The sequence below is a fragment of the Gopherus flavomarginatus genome, chromosome 3 (genome assembly GCF_025201925.1).
Source record: "Gopherus flavomarginatus isolate rGopFla2 chromosome 3, rGopFla2.mat.asm, whole genome shotgun sequence".
Classification (NCBI taxonomy): Eukaryota; Metazoa; Chordata; order Testudines; family Testudinidae; genus Gopherus; species Gopherus flavomarginatus.
The window spans coordinates 152,839,159-152,861,902 of NC_066619.1; the positions used below are offsets into that span (position 1 = coordinate 152,839,159).

Genomic DNA, 22,744 nt, shown 5'->3' on the forward strand with positions numbered 1-22,744 from the left:
CGTGACTCCGTGCACCCGAAGGGGGGAGGAGATCTTCACACACCCCCGTTGGACTCTATCCCCTGAGCCCTGAACCCACCAAACCAAACTCCACTATGTGAGGGTCGCCCTATCCTCATCACCCAGCTCGCTCCTTTATTCCCACGACTATCTGTAACCTGTTTGTATGAGCGATAAGTACCCTCACTGCCTCTCGACTGTATCTTGATCTCACCCAAAGTTCACCCCACATTGGGGACATGACAGACTGTATATGGTATATGCTGCCCAATACCAAAATACTGAACCCCCCCCCCCCCCGTAGTCTGTATGCTATCCCCGATGAAACAATAACTGATGCTTTAAACTCTCTGTATCGTTTATTTTCAAATATTCACTAATAAACATTAAAATCTGTACTTGCTACACTGATGTTACTGTCAAAGATACCACCTTTCTAGTGGGCAGCAGGCTTTTCCAGTTGCTAAGACACTGGACTAAGACCCAGGTGCCTTGGGTTCTATTCCAAGCAGAGCCACTGGCTCCGTGTGTGACCCTGGGCAAGTCACGTCACCTCTGTGCCTCAGTTTCCTTGTCAAATGGGGATAAAGCTTTGCAAGGCGCTTTGAGCGCCGTAGCTGAAAAGCGCCAGACCCGAGAGCTAGGTGCTGTAGGTTCTGCACGTGCAGAGACCACAGCCCTGAGCCCTCTGCTAGCTGCGAAAATGGGGGCGAGGGAGGGCTGGTGGGGCAGGAGCACCGCTCACGGCCCTGCCTGGGCCCACGAACGAGGAGAAAGGGAAGCGCGGGGAGTCCCCCTCCCATTGCTTTCAGTAGGGGGGCAGGTTTACGGGGCGGCACCCCCCCGCCGAGGGCAAGAAACCCAGGAGTCCGGGGAGGACAAGGGCTCGCGAGACGCCGCCGCTACAACTACAGAGCAGCCGGCGCGAGGCGGAAACAAGCGTCGCAACTCCCGGCGGCTGGTGCCGCGCGTAATGACGTATTAGCAGCGTTTCCGGCCGGCGCCGCGCGGCGCATGCGCAGCGGAGGAAGGGCGGAAGGGCCCGGCAGGGAGCGAGGAAGAGGAAGGCGGGCGCTTGGAAGCCTGAGAGAGGGCAGAGCCGCAGCGGCAGCGACACCCGGCCCCAGTGACGGCGGCGCCAAGTATCGCGAGAAGTGGCGCGGCGCCGGCGCTAGAGGTGACCGAGGCAGCGGCGAGAGCAGCCCCGGGTGCCTCCCGGGCGGGACTGAGCGCGGCCGCCAGCCATGGACAAGGCGGAAGGGGGAGACGGCGGCGGCGGCGATGCCGGGAGCCCCGCGGCCGGGCCGGGTCCCCCCGCGGGGCTGAGCGGCGGCAAGTCCTCGCCGTCCTCCTCCTCCTCGGGCGCGGCGGCGCCGCGGGGGCTGGTGCGGGTCTGCGACCTGCTGCTGCACAAGAAGCCGCAGAAGCCCAAGCGCAGCCGGACCTGCCGCCCGGCCAGCAGCAGCGACAGCGGCGGCAGCGAGAGCAGCGACGGCGGCAGCGAGGAGGAGGACGAGGAGGAGGAGGAGGAGGTGTCCGAGGTACAGGGGTGGCTGGGCTGGCAGGTGCCGGGCGGGGGGTTGCGGCCTCGCGGTCTTGGGGGCTCGGGTGGCAGATACCGGGAGGATGGGGGGGGGGTTGTGGGCCTGCGTTTGGGGGGGTTCGGCTGGCGGGTGCCGGGGGTGAGGGGATCGCTGCGGCCCCGCGGTCTGGGGGGAGGCTCGCCTGGCAGGGGACGGGGGGGTGGGATAATCGCTGGGGGGGCTCAGCTGGCAGGGGACGGGGGGGCTCGGCTGGCAAGGGACAGAGGGGTTGCGGGCCCGCGGTCTAGGGGGGCTCGGCGGGCAGGGGACGGAGTGGTGGGGTGATCGCTGCGGGCCCGCGGTCTGGGGGGAGGCTCGCCTGGCAGGGGACGGGGGGGTGGGATAATCGCTGGGGGGGGGGCTCAGCTGGTAGGGGACCTGGGGGGTCTCGGCTGGCAGGGGACGAAGTGGTGGGGTGATCGCTGCGGGCCCGCGGTCTGGGGGGGGCTCAGCTGGCAGGGGATGGCGGGTTGCGGGCCCGCGGTCTGCGGGGCTTGACTGGCAGGTGCCGGGAGGACGCGGGGGATGCGGGCCTGCGGTTTGGGTTGGGCTCGGCTGGTAGGTGCCGGGGGAGGGAGTCGCTGCGGGCCCGGTGTGTTCCTCGGTCCCCCGGTGGCGGCGGGAGGGGGCCGCCCTTTCCCGGCTCAGGCTGGGCGGGCAGCGGGGCGCGGCAGCGGTCGGAGGGAGCCGTGAGTAGCACATTTCTACGGGAGCAGTAGCCTTCCTTACGCCGGTTTCATAAGCCGCCCGCTGGCCGGGCAGGGCTCCTCATGGGCGGGAGGGGGCAGCACCGCGCCGCGCCGCTCCCGGAGAAGGGACCGGAGCCGAGAGGAAACGCAGGGGTCGGGTTGCGGCGGCGCCGGCGGGGGAACTCGCTCTCTGCAGCGGGTCTGGCCCCCCAGCGAGAGGTCGGGGCGCTGATTGCAGCCTCCCTGGGAGGTGTGGGGCTGTGCTTTCAGCCCTCAGCATCTGCTCGTTTGCCCTCTGAAAACGGCAGCGGGCGAAGTGGCTTTTGCCGTGTTCAACCGAATCTAGATTCGTTCTTCTTGAAGCCTGCTTCGCCCAGCAACACACACACTGCAAGTGTCAGGGGTGCTGGTGTGGGGCAGTGGGGAGTACTGTTTGAAAGGTGTGCAGGGGGAGGCCTTTCGAAAGGAAAGGTCTTGAGGACTTTTGTATAACCTGGCCACTATTAAGACTGAAGTGGAAAGAGGAGCCAATTTTACATAGGTGCATAGATCATATCTGTATTTAAGGAGCCTTTAGATTACTATCAGTTTTGCTTAAGGTACTGGTATTGTTTTGAATGAGAGCCTGACCTCCTGTACCTAGCTGGCCACAGAACCTCACCCATCCACTCCTGTAATAGGCTGTAACTTCTGGTTGAGTTACTGAAGTTCTCTAAACTTGATTTAAAGACTTCACTTTACAGAGAATCCACCATTTACTTTAGTTGAAGCCAGCAAGTGACCCAGAGGGGGCAAAGTAAAACCCCAGGGTCTCTGCCAATCTCACTGGAAGAAAATTCCTTCCCCATCTAATCCAGTATTGCACCTCACTAAAAATACCAGAGTATTTGAAGGAAAGGTGTACCTGCACTAACATCTTTTTGATACTGTTTCATGGAAGAGAAGCTTCTGACCTCAGTTTGATCAGTTTGTTTAGACTGATGAAAATTGATAACTTTGTAATTTTTTTCTTTGTATAAATGCAGATGGTTTTGCTTTCTGAAATGTGTAGTCTTTTTGTATCCTTTTATTATTCTCAGGAATATCCTGCGGCAGTTGAATTCATAAACTAATCATAGAGACACTTTTTGGGGTTACCCAATGTATCCGAGATGAATCACTATTCCCTGCTTACAGTGGTAGGGAGCTATCTGTGCACATCAGGAGTTACAGACTGCTGACAGCATAGGTGCCCTGCTCTGAGCTTCACAAGCCTCGCTCTTTCCCATTGTAGGCTACCCATTTACATGCCCCATTTTGTTACACTTGAATGCCCAGTCCCTTATCTTCTGGGCACCTGCAATGTATACTGATCCATTGCCTTCATGCAAACAGTGCAACCTAGTTTACTCCTTTCACATCAGTTCAATGCTCTTCATAGACACATCTAAGTCCCTTGTGTTATAGTAAAACCAAACTGAAGTTTATTTAACAGAGTTTGAGATAGAAATTCAAATGAAAGCAAATATAAGGGTAAGTTATTTTTCTAATAAGGTATTTCTCACACAGTGGTGAGTCCTTGCAGCCCTTGTCCAATTGAGAAAGCTCGGATCAACCTTTCATGAGACACCCTTGCTGCAATTTCTCCTCTAATGGATAACCGCCTGGGCCATTTCTTTGGCTCTTGTACAGTTATAGGCTACTGTCTTCTAGCTCAGATGGCCACCTCTTCAGAGAGTTCTCCAGGGATTTGTTTGTCTGTAAGTTTCCACCTGGTCCCCACAGTGAACAAAGTGCTTATCTCCACAGATGTCCATTATTCTCAACTTTAGTTAAATTTGCCCTGAAACCCTGCCTCACCTCAGGTGACAAGTCTCACTTTAACAGTTTTGCAATCTAATAGCTAGCATTTTACAGATTTCTTAAACTATTTCCTGCACAATCATCTTTCATAACCATGACAGTCAGCTAGTTAGCTTTGGACAGAGGCCACCATGACCCTCTTCAGTGAAATACTAAGAAAATGGTTGGACATGGATATTGTACCTGCCTGGTTATGTCTGTGTCACAATTATACATAGTATTAAAATATTCTTTTATCCTTGTTTTAACCTGGTTTCCATTCAGTGTTGAGTGTCAGGTGTGCATATTATTGGAAAGGCAAATAAGAGCTAAAGTGCTCAATTTGTACTTGTATTTTATATGTACACTTACTAATTTTGCTAAGTAGTTTTTCGGTCTTGTAACCTGTTAATTTTAACAGTTGCTTCTTTCCTTTTAAAATATCATTCTTAAAATAATTCATTTATAAGATCTAAACTTCTCACTGTCAGAGTTAAACTACTCTGTTCTTAATAGCAAATAAAATATGGATAAAGTAAGCCTCTCTGGAGATGTTTTGGTTGTAGAGATGAGCTTAATGTATTTATAAGGAGCACAAATTGAGTTTTACCTTAACATCAGTTATGTTTTTGCAGTAGTTTTAAATTAGAATTTTTCTATTTTATTTTCTAAAGCCAGATTTAAAGATGAATATGATACTTTAGTACTAAAGAAACATATTCTGCATCTGTTTCCACAGTAACTGACAGACTCTGACGCAGTGCCTTTCATCCAAAGACTTCATTATGTTAAAAATTATATATAGAGTGGGCACACTTTGTTTCTATTGCTTTGAGATATTGGTTCTGTTGGCATTTCCTAATTTAAGCAAAGGGAATATTGTCTCTTTAACTGGTGGAATCTTTCAGAACTGAGGCATCTTTAAAGTTTGATCACTGTATCTCACTATGGGATCTAAACTTTCGTATATAAATGTATTTTAATGCTAAGAGGTTTAGTTGAATACAGCCAGCACCGTGAGCATCCTGCTGATCTACATGGCTGTAGTGAGCAAAAGAGTGTGAAGCAGTCTTGTGGCGAACTAAGTACCAGACCATGCAAAGTTTAAAGTGGATTGCCTTGAGTACTTGCAGAAAACTTGGCAACTATCTAGTGCTGCACAGGTGATATGCGTTTATAGTGTCATAATCTCTCCTCCCCACTACATTGAAATACACAGTTGCATTTTGCATGGCTGAAGTCTTCTGTGGTCTTAAAGAGTAGCCCCAAGTGTAATGCATTGCAGTAGACTAGTTTGGAGCTAACAAAGTGGCTGTCACCCAGCTGTAGCACTATGGGAGGCACTATGGGCAACTGAGAATCCAGGAGCAGTGATTGTTCCAATAAAACTTCCAGACTGCAAACACTCTAGACAAAAAAAATGAGAACATATTTAGCCCCTTCTAGACGCTCCCTCATGCTAGTGAACATCGTTGTATATTGTATATATGATGGGATAGGAGAAGCAGAAATGATGGAAAAGCTGAGACATATGTTTTCTACTCTTTGTAATATTAAACCAATCCCTATATTTGCTGATTTGCTTATGTCATGTTAAATAGAGGTCCAACATCAAAACATGGAGAGAGAGAAAAAGATCATTATTCTTATATGATGAGGCAGAGGATAACAGAGCTGGATGCATAGATGAAATTTTGATCATGGAAAGAGCAGTTTGGGAATCTAGACACTCCTTGTCATTATAGTCTTACAGATTTACTTAGTCCTGTTCACAATTGCTGAAAAATTCCCAGAGTAGAAATAGAAGTTTGAGTATCCAATAAAGAGAATTTAACATTCAAAGAACTAATTAGGATACATTTGGGGACATGTGATTTCTCCCTTCTTGACAATAAGCTTTTCCCTTGGAAATTCAAGATGCTTGTTAACAGCCAAGGTCTAGTCCTGCTCTCACTGATTTCAGAAGGAAATAATATAACTCGGTAAATTATGCACAGCTTGATGATCCAAAATGTCCATCGGCTTCTTTAGGTACATGGGATGTGGGAATTTAATTATGGAGAAAGGAGGATCATATTTTATATGAAGTAATAGTCAGTATCTGCTGGGTAGGAAATGTGTTTGGAATCTCTTGCATGGAAGGGAATTTTCTTTAACAATAGTAGAGTGCTTTAACAGACTAAATCTTGATTTTTAAATGTTTTACTCAGCATGCTTGGCTTTCTTCATGCAGCTCTTCTGTGGTGTTTAATTCCTGTGGAAAAATACTCAGATGAGATTCCAGAGTGGTAGCCGTATTAGTCTATCAGCAAAAACAACGAGGTGTCCTTGTGGCGCCTTAGAGACCCAAATTTGTAAGTCTCTAAGGTGCCACAAGGACTCCTTGTTGTTTTTTCAGATGAGATTAAATCTTATATTCTTCGCTTGATTAGCCTTTAATAGTTTTTTAGAGAATTCTTAATAGACAAGTGTGTGAAAGCACGCACACATAGTATAATTCATTTCCCCTTAATTCCTTCTTTACTTAAACCTCTCATCTTCAGAAATGATCTGTACTCTGGTCATTTTAACTATCACTAGTAAAGTTGGGCTGGTATGCATTCGTTTCTTAAACATTAAACTATTGGAATATGATTTGGTGAGTTAAAGCAACTGATCAGACCTATATTCTCTTAATGTTTGTGGTTTTTTTTAAAAAATACATTTTATTTTCTTTTGTTGGACGGGATTAACAAAACCCTTGGAAAGCTGAAGGAAGAGTGAAGATGGAGTAGGGAAAAGAGGGAGTCTGGAGCATGGAGGAGAGGTAAAATAAGGCTAAGATAAAGACACTGAAGTAGTGTTTGGGAGGGGGCTGGAGCAAACAGGCAAATCAGCATGAGGAGAGAATGTCCAGAGGTTGCCGCCTCCTGTCATGTCACCTCTGCCCCTGTGGCACAGAATAAAGAAATATAACAGAAGCAAGAGATAGATGTGCTAGTAAGTTACATTTGTGGAATCTCCATCATTGGAGATTTTTAAGAAAAGGTTAGACAACATCTTGTCAGGGATAGTTTAGTTGTCAAAAGGGTGGATGAGATGACCTTTTAACATCCTTTCCAACCCTTCATTTCTGTGATTTTTATTTCCTTTTCCTCAACCCTTTTCCTGTATTGTCTGGTTAGAGTGACTTGATCAGTCTGTAAATACCTAAATGGAGAACAAATTAGATAATAGACTCTTCAGTCTAGCAGACAACGATATAAAAAGATGTAAAGGTTGGAAGTTGAAGCTAGTTAAATTCAGACTGGAAATGCAGTGTATATTTTTAACAATGAGGGTAAGTATTTATTAGAACAAGTTATTAAAAGTTGTGGATTTGCCATCACTCACAATTTCTTAACAAAAATTCCCTGTTTTTCTAAAAGATATGCTCTAGTTCAAACAGGAATTATTTTGGGGAAGTTCTATGGCCTGTGTTATGTAGATTGTAGAAGATCAATCTAGGTGATCAGTGCCCCCTTAGAATCTATGAACTATAAACGCTTCAGGACAGTGGCTGTTCCTTACTACATATTTGTACTGTGCTTGGCACTGTAGGGACTTGACTGTGGTTAGGGCCTCCAGGTGCTCATGTAATACATTTTAAATATAAAGAAGCAAAACACCAAACCAATTTTTTTCCTTTTATAGGTCACCTTTACAGGAAGCAATTTTGGAACAAGTGGTTGCCATTATCTCAGGTCATGAATTGTGAGAAATAGTCTCTCAACGAAACAAAAACATTTGGATTACTCTAAATATGGTTAAGAACTCAGTTTAAAATGATAGGTACTGTACATGAATTTTGGAAGGAGTTGAACTGATTTTTCCTTTTAACTTCTCCATCTCAAATATTCACAACTTGATAGGTGCATGGTATGGTGAAGGGGGTACAGGGTGATGTGTTTGAAGCATTAGCTAATGGCCACTGCCGAAAGTGTGATGCTGGACTGCATGGATATGGCAAATGCTCTGTTTTCTCCACCCACCAATTAAGAAGTAAACGCTTAAACTTTTTTCAGCATACAGAATGAAGACTGTACATGAGAGAGCTGTTATCTTCTCTTATGGTCAGATTCTGTCTTCAGGTGTGCATATATATTTCCCATTTGCTTAGTGGTAGATCAGTATGTTTGCCGATGGCAAAATGTATACCTTAGTTTTTTACAATTGTCATGAGCAGTAGCAGTACATTTTCTAACCCGACTAGAATAATTTAGCATTTTTCCTATAATAGCTATGTTTAATATAGGTCTACTCTGATCTTGTTTACTGTAGTCTCGTGATCTGTGTTAAGGGGTTGTATTTACTAATTTTGTTAGAGGGGAATTTAATCTTTTGCATATGTGGCTGGTAAATTGGAATTGCATTGCCCTTGGATCAGCAGATATATCAAAGAAATCTTGAGTATCCAGGCAACAGTGCTGTAACTACCGAGAATGTCCCTCTAGCAGAAAGAAATGCATTGTAAATAGACTGTATCTTGTAGTGGATGAAAATAAATTTTAAGAAAAATTAGACGTTTTCAGATTAAGCATGTAAATATTTTTATATAATTTATGTAACTTTATTCAGACTATCAAAAAGCTAGTTAAGCAACTGGTAAAGTTTTCATTGCCTAACTGGAATTTTCAGTATTTTTTTTCTGGCATGTAGTGCAGGGCAGTGCTTCAGTGTTCTGAATTAGATTGTGAACTTAGTTGCAAACATTTGGCAGCTATAACATGTTTTTTCTTCCATCTTACTAATATTGCCAACGTGTTCTTTAAACTGGCATGTAGTGGATGGAGTTTGACAGTCAGTGCTTTTTCCGTGTCACATGCCATATAGTTCAAAGATCTGTCTTCCAGACTTCTTAGAAGCATGGCTGTCAGCAGAAAGCTATATAGATGTAATATTTGTGTGAAGAGCAAAAGTAAAATAGACAAATTAAAGTTATTTTAAAAGATGAAGCTCAGAGTTCTACATTTGGAGTTGTAATATCCTGTTTAATTAAGAATGTCCTTGTTCATTCCCGATTTCTTCATGAAATGAATTCACAGTCCAAGAGTGTTTGAGTAGAAAATGTGTTAATGTTTTAGTTTATCAAAAAAGTGCATGTATGTTTCTGATGTCTCAACTATTTTGCCTTGGCTAAGCTATGTAATACAACTAAAGCCAAGAAACAGAGCAAACCTGTAATTATCTGTTCGGTACACCACTTAGTGCATAAAGATCAAAAGTATTTGTATATGTTTGATTTTATTTCACGTACTGCAGTGAAATAAACTTGGATGGATCAGAGAGATTTAAACCATTTTACATTTAATATCAGAGGTGGGGTTGGTGGGGTTTTTTTCCTCCAAATTCTTAAAACATATTTGAACATTTACTTTGCATTAAACAAGGCTTCTGCTGTAGTTCTTTCCTGAATCTCAAATTATTCTTCATTAAAGTTTAACTTGTTAGATCAGTTTTTCCTCCCTGAGGAATCTCATTATATTAAGTTGTAGGCTTTCTGGTTTTGAACTAAGTCAGTTTGCTACTGGATTCTCAGATGGATCCAGCAATGATTAAGGATTATATTTGGGAATGCAAATGTACAGGAGTGCTTTAGGGCATGCCTACAAAAATGGTATTTGTATAACCTTTTGAATGTTCTTCCTGCATTTTGACTTGGCCTTGGTGAAAACTTAAGATTGCAACACAGTACAAAATTCGTTTCTCTTCGATGTTCCGGCAGAGAATGTGCCAGTAAATTACCATAGGAAGAGCTCGGTGTTCTCATCCACTAGTTGTAGTGAGCCCTGATTCCGCAGTGACTTGTGTGAACTGGAGTGTCCTCCTGTACAAAGCTCATTGCAGAATTGGCACCTGAGGCCCTGATCCTGCGAATACTTAGCCACTTGAATCCATTGAGTTCAATGGGGCTATTCGTGTTTTTAAAGTTAGACATGTATGTAACTCTTTGCGGGATTGGAAGATGATGTTTAGTGGAGTTAGAATTAGGAGGTGCATAAAAGCACTCTTTTTCTTGTGATCCAGTTCTTGGCCTTCAAGTCAGGTCTTAGTCTAGGGCTTTGGAGCTGTGCTCCAGCTCCAGGCAAAAGCCTGCAGCTTCACTGCTCCAGAGCTGCTCCGCGCTCTAGCTCTGGGCTCCGCTCCAAAGCCCTGTTGTCTTCATGTATGGATAAAATACAGGTCTCTCGCAACTTACGCGCATTTAACATGCGCAATTTCAACTTTACGCTTACGGCCGGAGTGGGGGGGGCATGGCCTCAAGATTTAAAGGTCCTGGGGCACCAGCTGTGTCTGGGAGTCCCAGGGCCTTTAAATCACCCAGGGGGCTCCCAGCTGCAGAGGTGGCTGGTAGCCCCTGTGGCAAACTAAAGGGCCCGAGGCTCCAGCCACCATGGAGTTCCGGGCCCTTTAAATGCCAGCCCCAACCCAGCTGCCAAAGCTGCGGGCGGGATTTAAAGGGCTCCTCTGGGCTCCCCAACACAGCAGGAAGCCCAGTGGAGCCCTTTAAATCCCGCCCGCAGCTCCGGCGGTGGGGAGCCCAGTGGAGCCCTTTAAATGCCCACCCGGCCCAACCGCCAGAGCTGCAGGCGGAGTTTAAAGGCCTTGGGGATATAATTTTGACTATACACGGTTTTCGCTTTATGTGATAACCGCGGAATGGAACCCCCGCCTAAGATAAGACTTGCATGTAGGTACCTAAGGAAGAGAGATGGAGGAATGAAAGAAACTGCTGAATATTAATAAACTTTATAGAGAACAAACCACAATAACACTAGTTTACTCATAGTCAAACCCCTCAGACCCATTTGCTCACATCTGTGCAGACATGTCTGTTCCTGTACTATCCTCCCATGTTGCTGCCACATCCACAGCTTTGCATTACTGTGCTGTCTTGGTTCCCAGCAGCCTCCGTGCTGCTCTGCTACTTTTCCTGTCTCCTCTGTTTATGCTTGCTGACATTCCCCCTTGCCCCAGTATACTGACACACCTCTTGCCAACACTACTTCACCCCTTCTCGTTAAGAGGTGAAGAAAACCAAACTTAGAAAACTCTCCCCCCTCCCCTGCAGATAGTTGTGTGAGAGCTAAGGTTGCTCATTTAATCGTTATATTGGAATTGCAAAAGGTTCAGGAAAGGGCAACAAAATTTATTAGGGGTATGGAACAGTTTCTGTATGAGGAGAGATTAATGAGACTGCAACTTTTCAGCTTGGAAAAGAAACGACTAAGGGAGGATATGATAGAGCTCTCTAAAATCACTTGTGTGGAGAAAGTAAATAAGGAAGCGTTATTTACTCCTTCTCACACACAAGAAATAGGGTTAACCACATGAAATCAATAGGCAGCAGGTTTAAAACAAACAAAAGGAAGTATTTTTTCACATAACGCACAGTCAATCTGTGAAACTCTTTGCCAGAGGATATTATGAAGGCCAAGAATATAACAGAGTTTAAAAAAAAAAAAAAGAACTAAATAAATTCATGGAGGATAAGTCCATCAATGGCTATTGTCAGGGATGGTGTCCCTAGCCTCTGTTTGCCAGAAGCTGGGAATGGGCGATGGGGGATGGATCACTTGATGATTACCTGTTCTGTTCATTCCCTCTGGGGCACCTGGCATTGGCCACAGTCGGTAGACAGGATACCGGGCTAGATGAGCCTTTGGTCTGACCCAGAATGGCTGTTCTTATTTATTAGTATCACTGTAGCGCCTAAGCAGTTACCAGGACTCTGTTGTGTCAGGTGCTGAACAAAAAAATGGTCTCTGTCCCAAGAGAGTATAATCTAAATATAAGACATGAGACAATGGGTAGATATAGACAGATGGAGTAGAAGGAAGCAGATGATACGTCAGCATGATAGGCTGTGGTCTCTGCACACAGTACCTAGCTGTTGTCAAGTTTTTTATAGGCATCATGGCAAAAGAGTTGTGATGAATTTGAAGGTGGATATGGAAGTAGCTTTGCAGATGGTTATGGGGAGCTCCTCCCTTGTGTGAGGGGCTGCATGGGAAGCTGGCAACATGAGCCAATAGGAGGTGAGCATCAATAGCTTGATAGCAAATGATGATAAATAAGGTGGTGATAGACTGTGAAGAGTCTCGAAAGTGAACACAGGTAGCTTATGTTTTGATGCGATAAAGAAAAGGCACCCAGTGGAGATTTGTAAAGAGAGTGTTGACATGATCAAAACAGTGGGCTAGGAAAATAATCTTTGCAGAAGCATTCTGAATGGATATGAGTGGGGCAAGATTGCATATGTCCAGTCCAGAGAGATGAATGTTGCAGGAGTCCAGACCTGAGGTGCTGAGAGCTTGGACAAGAGTTGCTGTATGGCTAAATAAGAAAGCTCAGGTGCACATATCAATATGATCAGTACAAACCAGGGAAATCACCTGGTAAGGCAGCAGTAGCATCCACAGCAACTAGATTCAACATGTTGAACAGAACACCCAAACATTTTTGCAGCTCCACAACAAAGGTTCACTCTGTTTTTACAAACAAGCGCACACAATGCATATAGCCAAAAAACCTTAACTCTTACCTTGGACTTTCTCTTCTTCAAATAACACTTTCACTATGCAGCACATTTTATATAGGGAATACATTCATCTATGTGAGGCCAGAGTTAAGGTTTTTGGTTTTAGTTTGACTGTAAGGAATTCAGTAGAAAGAATAAGACAAGAATTATGTGATCCTCTGCTGTTGTTTTTTTCATGCTGATCTTTACTGGCAGTAAGAAATGTGTGCTGGAAATACACATGGGAATTTACCACAGGGAAATAAAGAAATCTGGAGAAAGAAATCACAGAAAAAATGTAGGATTCCTTTAGTCTTGTTAACAGCAAAAAAAAACCAGAAAAAGAAACGTTTCCTAACAGGAGCAGTCCTTAAAATGTTGAACAGTCTAATATGGCTACTTCAGTGCTTGCTTATTGAAGGTGGTCAGTGGAATAGCTTTCAATAAAATTGTTTTGGGAAATCTGAGTGGAGATTTGGCTGGTTTTCTGTGGCAGACTCCCTGTTTTAAAAGCTTTTAAATCATTGTTACTGGCAGATGTATTACCCCCCCCCCCAGTAGATCAAATGTCTTGGATATTGTCCAATTAACTGCATAGAACAGGCTTTGCTAGAATTCATTGCTACTTGCAGAAGAGAGTAAGTATACTCTTACTATCCCAAGTGGGATGGGTTTTATATTTATTTCTCTCCATGCAGGCAAAAGGGATTTTTTGTACGTTCTGAGCTAATAGGTAGTACCTGATTTGATCTAGACTACATTAAATCACTTCTGTCTCAGAATAGTCCCCTGTCCTTTTTCTCCTTAACTAAATTTTTGAAGGTTTCCTTGGATTAATATTCTGATTACAAGGGCAGGAGGATAGGGGAGAAGATGAATCCAGCATAGAACAGTAATCAGCGCGGTAGAGAGGAGCAAATATTAGTGGTACCATATGAATAATGTCAAGTATCAGAGGGGTAGCCGTGTTAGTCTGGATCTGTAAAAAAGCAGCAGAGAGTCCTGTGGCACCTCATAGACTAACAGACTACATCTGTTAGTCTTTAAGGTGCCACAGGATTCTTTGTTGCTTTTTATGTGAGTTAATAGTATTCTCAGTAAAGAATTTATGCAGCACATGCTACAATGTGTACAACCTGCCTGGTGTGATGAGCTCTGATGGAGATGAAAGGACTATTGCTTGTTTTTCTTTTCCTTTTTATGAAGAGACAGCTATATACTTAAGTATGTGACTGATATTTGAAATGTTATCTACGATCCAAGGGAAGTGTATTTTTGACTTGAAACTGAAATACATCATCTGTTGCAAAGCTAAAAAGTTAGAATTAGGAGGTGCATAAAAGCACTCTTTTTCTTGTGATCCAGTTCTTGGCCTTCAAGTCAGGTCTTAGTCTAGGGCTTTGGAGCTGTGCTCCAGCTCCAGGCAAAAGCCTGCAGCTTCACTGCTCCAGAGCTGCTCCGCGCTCTAGCTCTGGGCTCCGCTCCAAAGCCCTGTTGTCTTCATGTATGGATAAAATACAGGTCTCTCGCAACTTACGCGCATTTAACATGCGCAATTTCAACTTTACGCTTACGGCCGGAGTGGGGGGGGCATGGCCTCAAGATTTAAAGGTCCTGGGGCACCAGCTGTGTCTGGGAGTCCCAGGGCCTTTAAATCACCCAGGGGGCTCCCAGCTGCAGAGGTGGCTGGTAGCCCCTGTGGCAAACTAAAGGGCCCGAGGCTCCAGCCACCATGGAGTTCCGGGCCCTTTAAATGCCAGCCCCAACCCAGCTGCCAAAGCTGCGGGCGGGATTTAAAGGGCTCCTCTGGGCTCCCCAACACAGCAGGAAGCCCAGTGGAGCCCTTTAAATCCCGCCCGCAGCTCCGGCGGTGGGGAGCCCAGTGGAGCCCTTTAAATGCCCACCCGGCCCAACCGCCAGAGCTGCAGGCGGAGTTTAAAGGCCTTGGGGATATAATTTTGACTATACACGGTTTTCGCTTTATGTGATAACCGCGGAATGGAACCCCCGCCTAAGATAAGACTTGCATGTAGGTACCTAAGGAAGAGAGATGGAGGAATGAAAGAAACTGCTGAATATTAATAAACTTTATAGAGAACAAACCACAATAACACTAGTTTACTCATAGTCAAACCCCTCAGACCCATTTGCTCACATCTGTGCAGACATGTCTGTTCCTGTACTATCCTCCCATGTTGCTGCCACATCCACAGCTTTGCATTACTGTGCTGTCTTGGTTCCCAGCAGCCTCCGTGCTGCTCTGCTACTTTTCCTGTCTCCTCTGTTTATGCTTGCTGACATTCCCCCTTGCCCCAGTATACTGACACACCTCTTGCCAACACTACTTCACCCCTTCTCGTTAAGAGGTGAAGAAAACCAAACTTAGAAAACTCTCCCCCCTCCCCTGCAGATAGTTGTGTGAGAGCTAAGGTTGCTCATTTAATCGTTATATTGGAATTGCAAAAGGTTCAGGAAAGGGCAACAAAATTTATTAGGGGTATGGAACAGTTTCTGTATGAGGAGAGATTAATGAGACTGCAACTTTTCAGCTTGGAAAAGAAACGACTAAGGGAGGATATGATAGAGCTCTCTAAAATCACTTGTGTGGAGAAAGTAAATAAGGAAGCGTTATTTACTCCTTCTCACACACAAGAAATAGGGTTAACCACATGAAATCAATAGGCAGCAGGTTTAAAACAAACAAAAGGAAGTATTTTTTCACATAACGCACAGTCAATCTGTGAAACTCTTTGCCAGAGGATATTATGAAGGCCAAGAATATAACAGAGTTTAAAAAAAAAAAAAGAACTAAATAAATTCATGGAGGATAAGTCCATCAATGGCTATTGTCAGGGATGGTGTCCCTAGCCTCTGTTTGCCAGAAGCTGGGAATGGGCGATGGGGGATGGATCACTTGATGATTACCTGTTCTGTTCATTCCCTCTGGGGCACCTGGCATTGGCCACAGTCGGTAGACAGGATACCGGGCTAGATGAGCCTTTGGTCTGACCCAGAATGGCTGTTCTTATTTATTAGTATCACTGTAGCGCCTAAGCAGTTACCAGGACTCTGTTGTGTCAGGTGCTGAACAAAAAAATGGTCTCTGTCCCAAGAGAGTATAATCTAAATATAAGACATGAGACAATGGGTAGATATAGACAGATGGAGTAGAAGGAAGCAGATGATACGTCAGCATGATAGGCTGTGGTCTCTGCACACAGTACCTAGCTGTTGTCAAGTTTTTTATAGGCATCATGGCAAAAGAGTTGTGATGAATTTGAAGGTGGATATGGAAGTAGCTTTGCAGATGGTTATGGGGAGCTCCTCCCTTGTGTGAGGGGCTGCATGGGAAGCTGGCAACATGAGCCAATAGGAGGTGAGCATCAATAGCTTGATAGCAAATGATGATAAATAAGGTGGTGATAGACTGTGAAGAGTCTCGAAAGTGAACACAGGTAGCTTATGTTTTGATGCGATAAAGAAAAGGCACCCAGTGGAGATTTGTAAAGAGAGTGTTGACATGATCAAAACAGTGGGCTAGGAAAATAATCTTTGCAGAAGCATTCTGAATGGATATGAGTGGGGCAAGATTGCATATGTCCAGTCCAGAGAGATGAATGTTGCAGGAGTCCAGACCTGAGGTGCTGAGAGCTTGGACAAGAGTTGCTGTATGGCTAAATAAGAAAGCTCAGGTGCACATATCAATATGATCAGTACAAACCAGGGAAATCACCTGGTAAGGCAGCAGTAGCATCCACAGCAACTAGATTCAACATGTTGAACAGAACACCCAAACATTTTTGCAGCTCCACAACAAAGGTTCACTCTGTTTTTACAAACAAGCGCACACAATGCATATAGCCAAAAAACCTTAACTCTTACCTTGGACTTTCTCTTCTTCAAATAACACTTTCACTATGCAGCACATTTTATATAGGGAATACATTCATCTATGTGAGGCCAGAGTTAAGGTTTTTGGTTTTAGTTTGACTGTAAGGAATTCAGTAGAAAGAATAAGACAAGAATTATGTGATCCTCTGCTGTTGTTTTTTTCATGCTGATCTTTACTGGCAGTAAGAAATGTGTGCTGGAAATACACATGGGAATTTACCACAGGGAAATAAAGAAATCTGGAGAAAGAAATCACAGAAAAAATGTAGGATTCCTTTAGTCTTGTTAACAGCAAAAAAAACCAGAAAAAGAAACGTTTCCTAACAGGAGCAGTCCTTAAAATGTTGAACAGTCTAATATGGCTACTTCAGTGCTTGCTTATTGAAGGTGGTCAGTGGAATAGCTTTCAATAAAATTGTTTTGGGAAATCTGAGTGGAGATTTGGCTGGTTTTCTGTGGCAGACTCCCTGTTTTAAAAGCTTTTAAATCATTGTTACTGGCAGATGTATTACCCCCCCCCCCAGTAGATCAAATGTCTTGGATATTGTCCAATTAACTGCATAGAACAGGCTTTGCTAGAATTCATTGCTACTTGCAGAAGAGAGTAAGTATACTCTTACTATCCCAAGTGGGATGGGTTTTATATTTATTTCTCTCCATGCAGGCAAAAGGGATTTTTTGTACGTTCTGAGCTAATAGGTAGTACCTGATTTGATCTAGACTACATTAAATCACTTCTGTCTCAGAATAGTCCCCTGTCCTTTTTCTCCTTAACTAAATTTTTGAAGGTTTCCTTGGATTAATATTCTGATTACAAGGGCAGGAGGATAGGGGAGAAGATGAATCCAGCATAGAACAGTAATCAGCGCGGTAGAGAGGAGCAAATATTAGTGGTACCATATGAATAATGTCAAGTATCAGAGGGGTAGCCGTGTTAGTCTGGATCTGTAAAAAAGCAGCAGAGAGTCCTGTGGCACCTCATAGACTAACAGACTACATCTGTTAGTCTTTAAGGTGCCACAGGATTCTTTGTTGCTTTTTATGTGAGTTAATAGTATTCTCAGTAAAGAATTTATGCAGCACATGCTACAATGTGTACAACCTGCCTGGTGTGATGAGCTCTGATGGAGATGAAAGGACTATTGCTTGTTTTTCTTTTCCTTTTTATGAAGAGACAGCTATATACTTAAGTATGTGACTGATATTTGAAATGTTATCTACGATCCAAGGGAAGTGTATTTTTGACTTGAAACTGAAATACATCATCTGTTGCAAAGCTAAAAATTTTTTTTCTAGATTTGAAGGAGTAATTAAGACCTTAAATATAGATTGTAAACACTTTGGGGCTGCGACCCTGTCTATCTCTGTTTGTGCAGGGGATCCAATTGGGACCTCTAAGTGCTGCTGGTAAAATACCTCACCCTAGAAAGGAGATAATTCATCAGCTAAAATGATCTCAAATTAGTGTCTTATTTTTTTTCTCGAGAGAGGTCTCAAACTTCAGCCAATGCCTAGGAAAAGCTTGTTAATAGACATTTATAGGGATATTAGTCAAAATAGGATGGATGTGATCAAATTTCAGAAAACAGTCAAATGTATAATATTGCGTATTGAAATAGGGATGGCACACTTCTGGGGTTATAATGACCTTGGTGCCTCAGATGAGCTCTGTCTTGGCTATGATGCCCTAATACATCAACACGCACACGATTCCACGTACAGTAAGGGCAAGTCTATACTAGAGCGCTACTGATGCAGCTGCACCGCTGTAGTGCGTCTGGTGAAGATGTGTTATGTCAGTGGGAGAGTGCTCTCCTGTTGGTGCATATATGGCTGTAGGAGCCCAACTTTACCCACTATTTTTAATAAATTTAACAATGTAGTTAAAATAGTAGCATCCAAATATTCTGGCACGTCACTCATAAATTATACTAAGAGTATATAGGCACCTAAGACCGAGTTTCAAAGTTGTTGAACAACCAGTAGTACCTATTGATTTCTGGATGACATATCTTTCTGTACTTAAATTATGATCTCCTTGTCTCATCAGATGTAGCTTGAAGGAAGCAAACATAGCAATGAGTGTAGATTGTCACTCAGTAATTGAGAATTTAGGATAGATTGTCCCTCAGTAAATACAATCCATCAGAAGTATTTCAGCTACTTCTGTGACCTTGCTTCTCAATGGAACTCCAGCTCATCTCCTGGTATTGCCGATGTCCGATGATATGTTCTAAATAGATGTCCTTTGAACACCTGGTGATGTCTGACACCACGAGTTGCTGCATCAGCAAGGCATAGATTCCGCATTCCCACAACGCTTGCTCATTACTGGGATCCCATGTGCCCAGGGCTCCGATGATCAGCACTGAAGTGAATTGTAACCCAAAAGCTGCCAAAGTTTATCATTTTGGCAAAGCAACTCCATCATGCTGCGCATGTAGGCAGAGTAGGTGTGCTTATGCAAACACAGTCTGCTCTTGAACTCTCTTTCCCCAGAATATCACTAGATGTCAGGGGAGAGCTCATTCAAACTCTGCTTACATACAGGTGCACTAAGAGAATCAAACTGATTATGATATAGATCAGTGACAGTTTCGTCTTGGTGAAACTAAAAAATGCCTTAGCCTTAATTATACAGTGTGTGTATGGTCATGCACTGTCCACAAAAATTGTATGTTACAAATGCCTGAGAGAGACAATACTGAAGCAAATCCTTTCCTCTTCTCGATAAACACTCAATTCTGTGTGTTGCTCAATGCCTCATGGGACCTGATCTGATGGTTATAGATGTTACGTACGCAGATAGGAGGTTTGTATATGAAGATACACTATGTCCAGATAATGAAATTTTGTGAAAAGTAAGTTTAGTGTGAAGAGGCATCATGCTTAGTGTTTTAGAATGTAAGTCTGAAACCAGTTATACAATCATTCTGTACTGTACTCCACCCATAAAAGAGGAGAATAGGAGGGAAATGACGACATCTCTCTGGGAAATGAGTTAATATTCATGATCGTAAATGTGATTTTTTTTTTCCCCCAGATGTTTGGAGGTTTTATAATATTAACATTAACTTGCACTTTCCTATCTTTAATTTTTTTAAAAGTTCCTGTTGTCTTGACTCTGACTTTCCTACCGTTGTACTGTGTATACTTTTTAAATAACTCCAATTTATCTGCACTTTCAGCCTGAACTCCAGTTTAGCCATTATTTTTGTCTGGTGGTAACTTCTGTGTGAAAATGACTAGAGGGATAGAAAGCCTGCTTTATGAAGAGTTTAGAAAGACTGTAACTTGTTTGCTTAGAGAAAAGATGAAAATGGGATTATATATATACAATAAAATTAATGGTATAGAGAAAGTATATAAAGTGCCTCTTTTGTGCACCTTTATTTGAAGTATCATGTAATAGCCACAGTCCGAGACAGGTCTGAGACAGAATCCCCGATAAGTTGGTCTTGTGGCTTGATGTGGTATAGCAATTTTTCTTTTTATTTGGTGAGATTTTGCTCTAGGAGGATGTTTGCACATTTGGACTAAATGCACTCATTACTACTTGGTCTCTGTCAGTTTTGATGGTGGTACTCTGTCCAAATGCTGCCATTCCTAAGATACTGAGGGAGTTAGGATCCTTACTGGTCTATTTTATTCAAACATAACGGAAGAATGACCATATTGGGTCAGACCAGTGGTCCATTTAGCCCAGTGTTCTGCCTCTGACAGTACCAGCATCAGATGCTTCAGAGGATATGAACAAAACAGTGATTTTGAGTGATCCATCCCTTGTCATCCAGTCCCAACTTCTGGTAGTTGGAAGTTTACGGACACCTGGAACATGGGGTTGCATCTGACTTTCTTGATGAATAGGCCCGTTGATGGACCTTGCCTGCATGAACTTACCTAATTCTTTTTTGAACCCAGTGAATACTTATAGCTTTCATGACATCCCACTGAATTCCACAGATTGTATTGTGTGAAGAAATATTTCCTTATGTTTGTTTTAAACCTGCTGCCTGTTAACTTCATGGAGTGACCCCTGTTTCTTGTGTTACATAAAAGGATAAATAACACTTTCATATTCACTTTTTCCACACCATTCATGTTTTTATAGACCTCTATCATATACCCCTTAGTCATCTCTTTCCTAAGATGATCAGTCCCCATCTTTTTAATCTCTCCTTCTATGGAAGCCGTACCCCTAATAATTCTCATTCCCCTTCTCTGCACCTTTTCCAATTCTAATATATCTTTGTTGAGATACACTCAGTATTCAAGGTGTGGATGGATTTATATAGTGACTTTGATATTTTCAAGTATATTACCCATCCCTTTCCTAATGGTTCCTAACATTGTTAGCTTATTTGACTGCCGCTGCACACTGTTGTAAAATTACCTTCTTCACCAGCCTTAACATGCATGTACTGTAGTTGCATCCTTTAAGACTAGATCCAGGCCACAATTCAAAGTAATTGTCCAGCAACTTTTATGTATATGTGTAGCTATCTGCAGCCTCTTCAGAATTCCTCAAATCTAGGCAAAGAGGATAAACTGAGCAAGCCTTATCTAGTATTCATCATAGTTAATTCCAGTAATAGGAAGCACGTGTACACATCAAATAGAATACAGAAAGTGAAAACTCTGTAAATCACACCTGAAACTTGGGATTTCTAAACTTGAATAAAAAAGTTTCTTTGTGTAAACACTTGTTTGTGTGCACATGTGCATACTTAAAAGTAAAAATAGAACTTTATTTGCACTATTCACAAGTTCAACTCAACATGTATTAAAATCTCAAGTTAAACATTAGAGGCAAATGTGTACAGTAAGCTTGAAGAAAACTATCAAAATATTAGTTATGCAACATTCAAGACTGAGTCAGCTTTCCTGAAGTTAAAAATAGATTAATCCTGTATTCTTTTCACTTTGAATATAACATGACAAGTGATCAGTATTATAAATACATTTCCCTGATTGTTGATGTTTGCATGGCTATAGAAGAGGAATATCTGTGTTCAGACCTGAGATTAATTCTTTACATAAGAATTTTTTCCTTTTTCACACATTTGACTGTTTTAATTTTCCCCCTCCTCTCTTCAGAAGAGACACTATATGCAGAACACTTGGCAAAGTTCTCTTAAATGAGTCAAAGGAAGGATTTGGAGGGAGTTATTGGACAAGATATTTGTGCAGATTTTTCAACATAAACAGAAGTTTTATCTAGGCATCTTGTGGTATGTGTGCTTTTTCCATAGGTAGGAACTTCCTAGTGAATCTCTACGATATCTAATATATCAAGTGTGTATAAGGAAAAAAATCTACAGTTTTTTTCCTTTGACTTTTAGAATGTTAGAATTCCATGGCTATTAAATTTCAAAATTTTTAAGTATTCTTATATTCTTTTATTCAGTGGTGACCCTTAAACATTCTCCTGCCTGCTGAAATATTTCCTTTTTAGTCTCATTAGAATCTTGATTTTTTTCCCCTCTCCTGCCAAAAACTTTTTTTTTTTGTACCTAAACAAAGTTCTAATTTATTAAAGGAGATTTATATATTCTGGGTGGGATTTTTGAAAGCGCTCAGTGTTGGCCCGACTCTGTTCCAACTGTTCAGTGGAAACAGAGTTGGGCTAAGTGTCGTCTTTGACAGGCGTAATACTTTTTAAAATTTAAATTGTACAAGTTAATTAGTTAAAAAAAAACTATCAAGAAAAATATTTACTGTTCAGCTGCTGTTTTTATTGAACTAATGTTGGAGTGTATGAGACAGTTCTGAAAAGGTAGGTAACAAATTGGAAACGGCTTTTTCTGTCAGAGCTGTTGAACTTTATAGTTTCTGAAAGTGTCTTGTATTTATGGAGAAGCTCTAAAATTTTAAATCAAAATATTTATTGGGATAAGTAAATTGTTCAGTTTGAAAGTCACAACATTTTCCAGTCTCATAACTACAAAGATCACATCCTTGTTATGCAATCAAAGCTGGCAGGGGAAGGGCAGTGGCAGAGGGAAGAGGCAGCAGAAAAGTCAGATCAATGGTAACGTGTTCAGTCCTGAAGAAGTCTGTTCACTGTGTGCGTGTCATGTCACTCCACTGAAATGACAAAGGAGGATAGTTATAAGACACTTCAAAGTATTTGCATGCTGTTTTCAAGCAAATGAAAAGGATGGTCTTGTGTTTAAGGCCCTGGACTGGGACTCCAGCAAGTGGATGTAATTACCAACTGT

General features: G+C 42.8%; 1 protein-coding gene across 4 annotated transcripts in view; it reads left to right on the plus strand.

The window, feature by feature from the left end:
• The first annotated feature begins 1,038 nt into the window (after nucleotides 1–1,038).
• The window catches only part of ANKRD17 (ankyrin repeat domain 17), a 168,010-nt gene continuing 146,304 nt past the window's right edge, over nucleotides 1,039–22,744 (plus strand). For 2 of the 4 annotated variants that reach the window (XR_007773286.1, XM_050944966.1), the window contains exon 1: nucleotides 1,039–1,541. Coding sequence is in view for 3 of the 4 variants with exons in the window: in XM_050944966.1 (XP_050800923.1) it covers nucleotides 1,245–1,541 (297 nt within the window). In the remaining variant the exon portion in view is untranslated. The remainder of the gene's footprint in view (nucleotides 1,542–22,744) is intronic. The other 2 variants (XM_050944964.1, XM_050944965.1) reach the window with 1 other exon arrangement.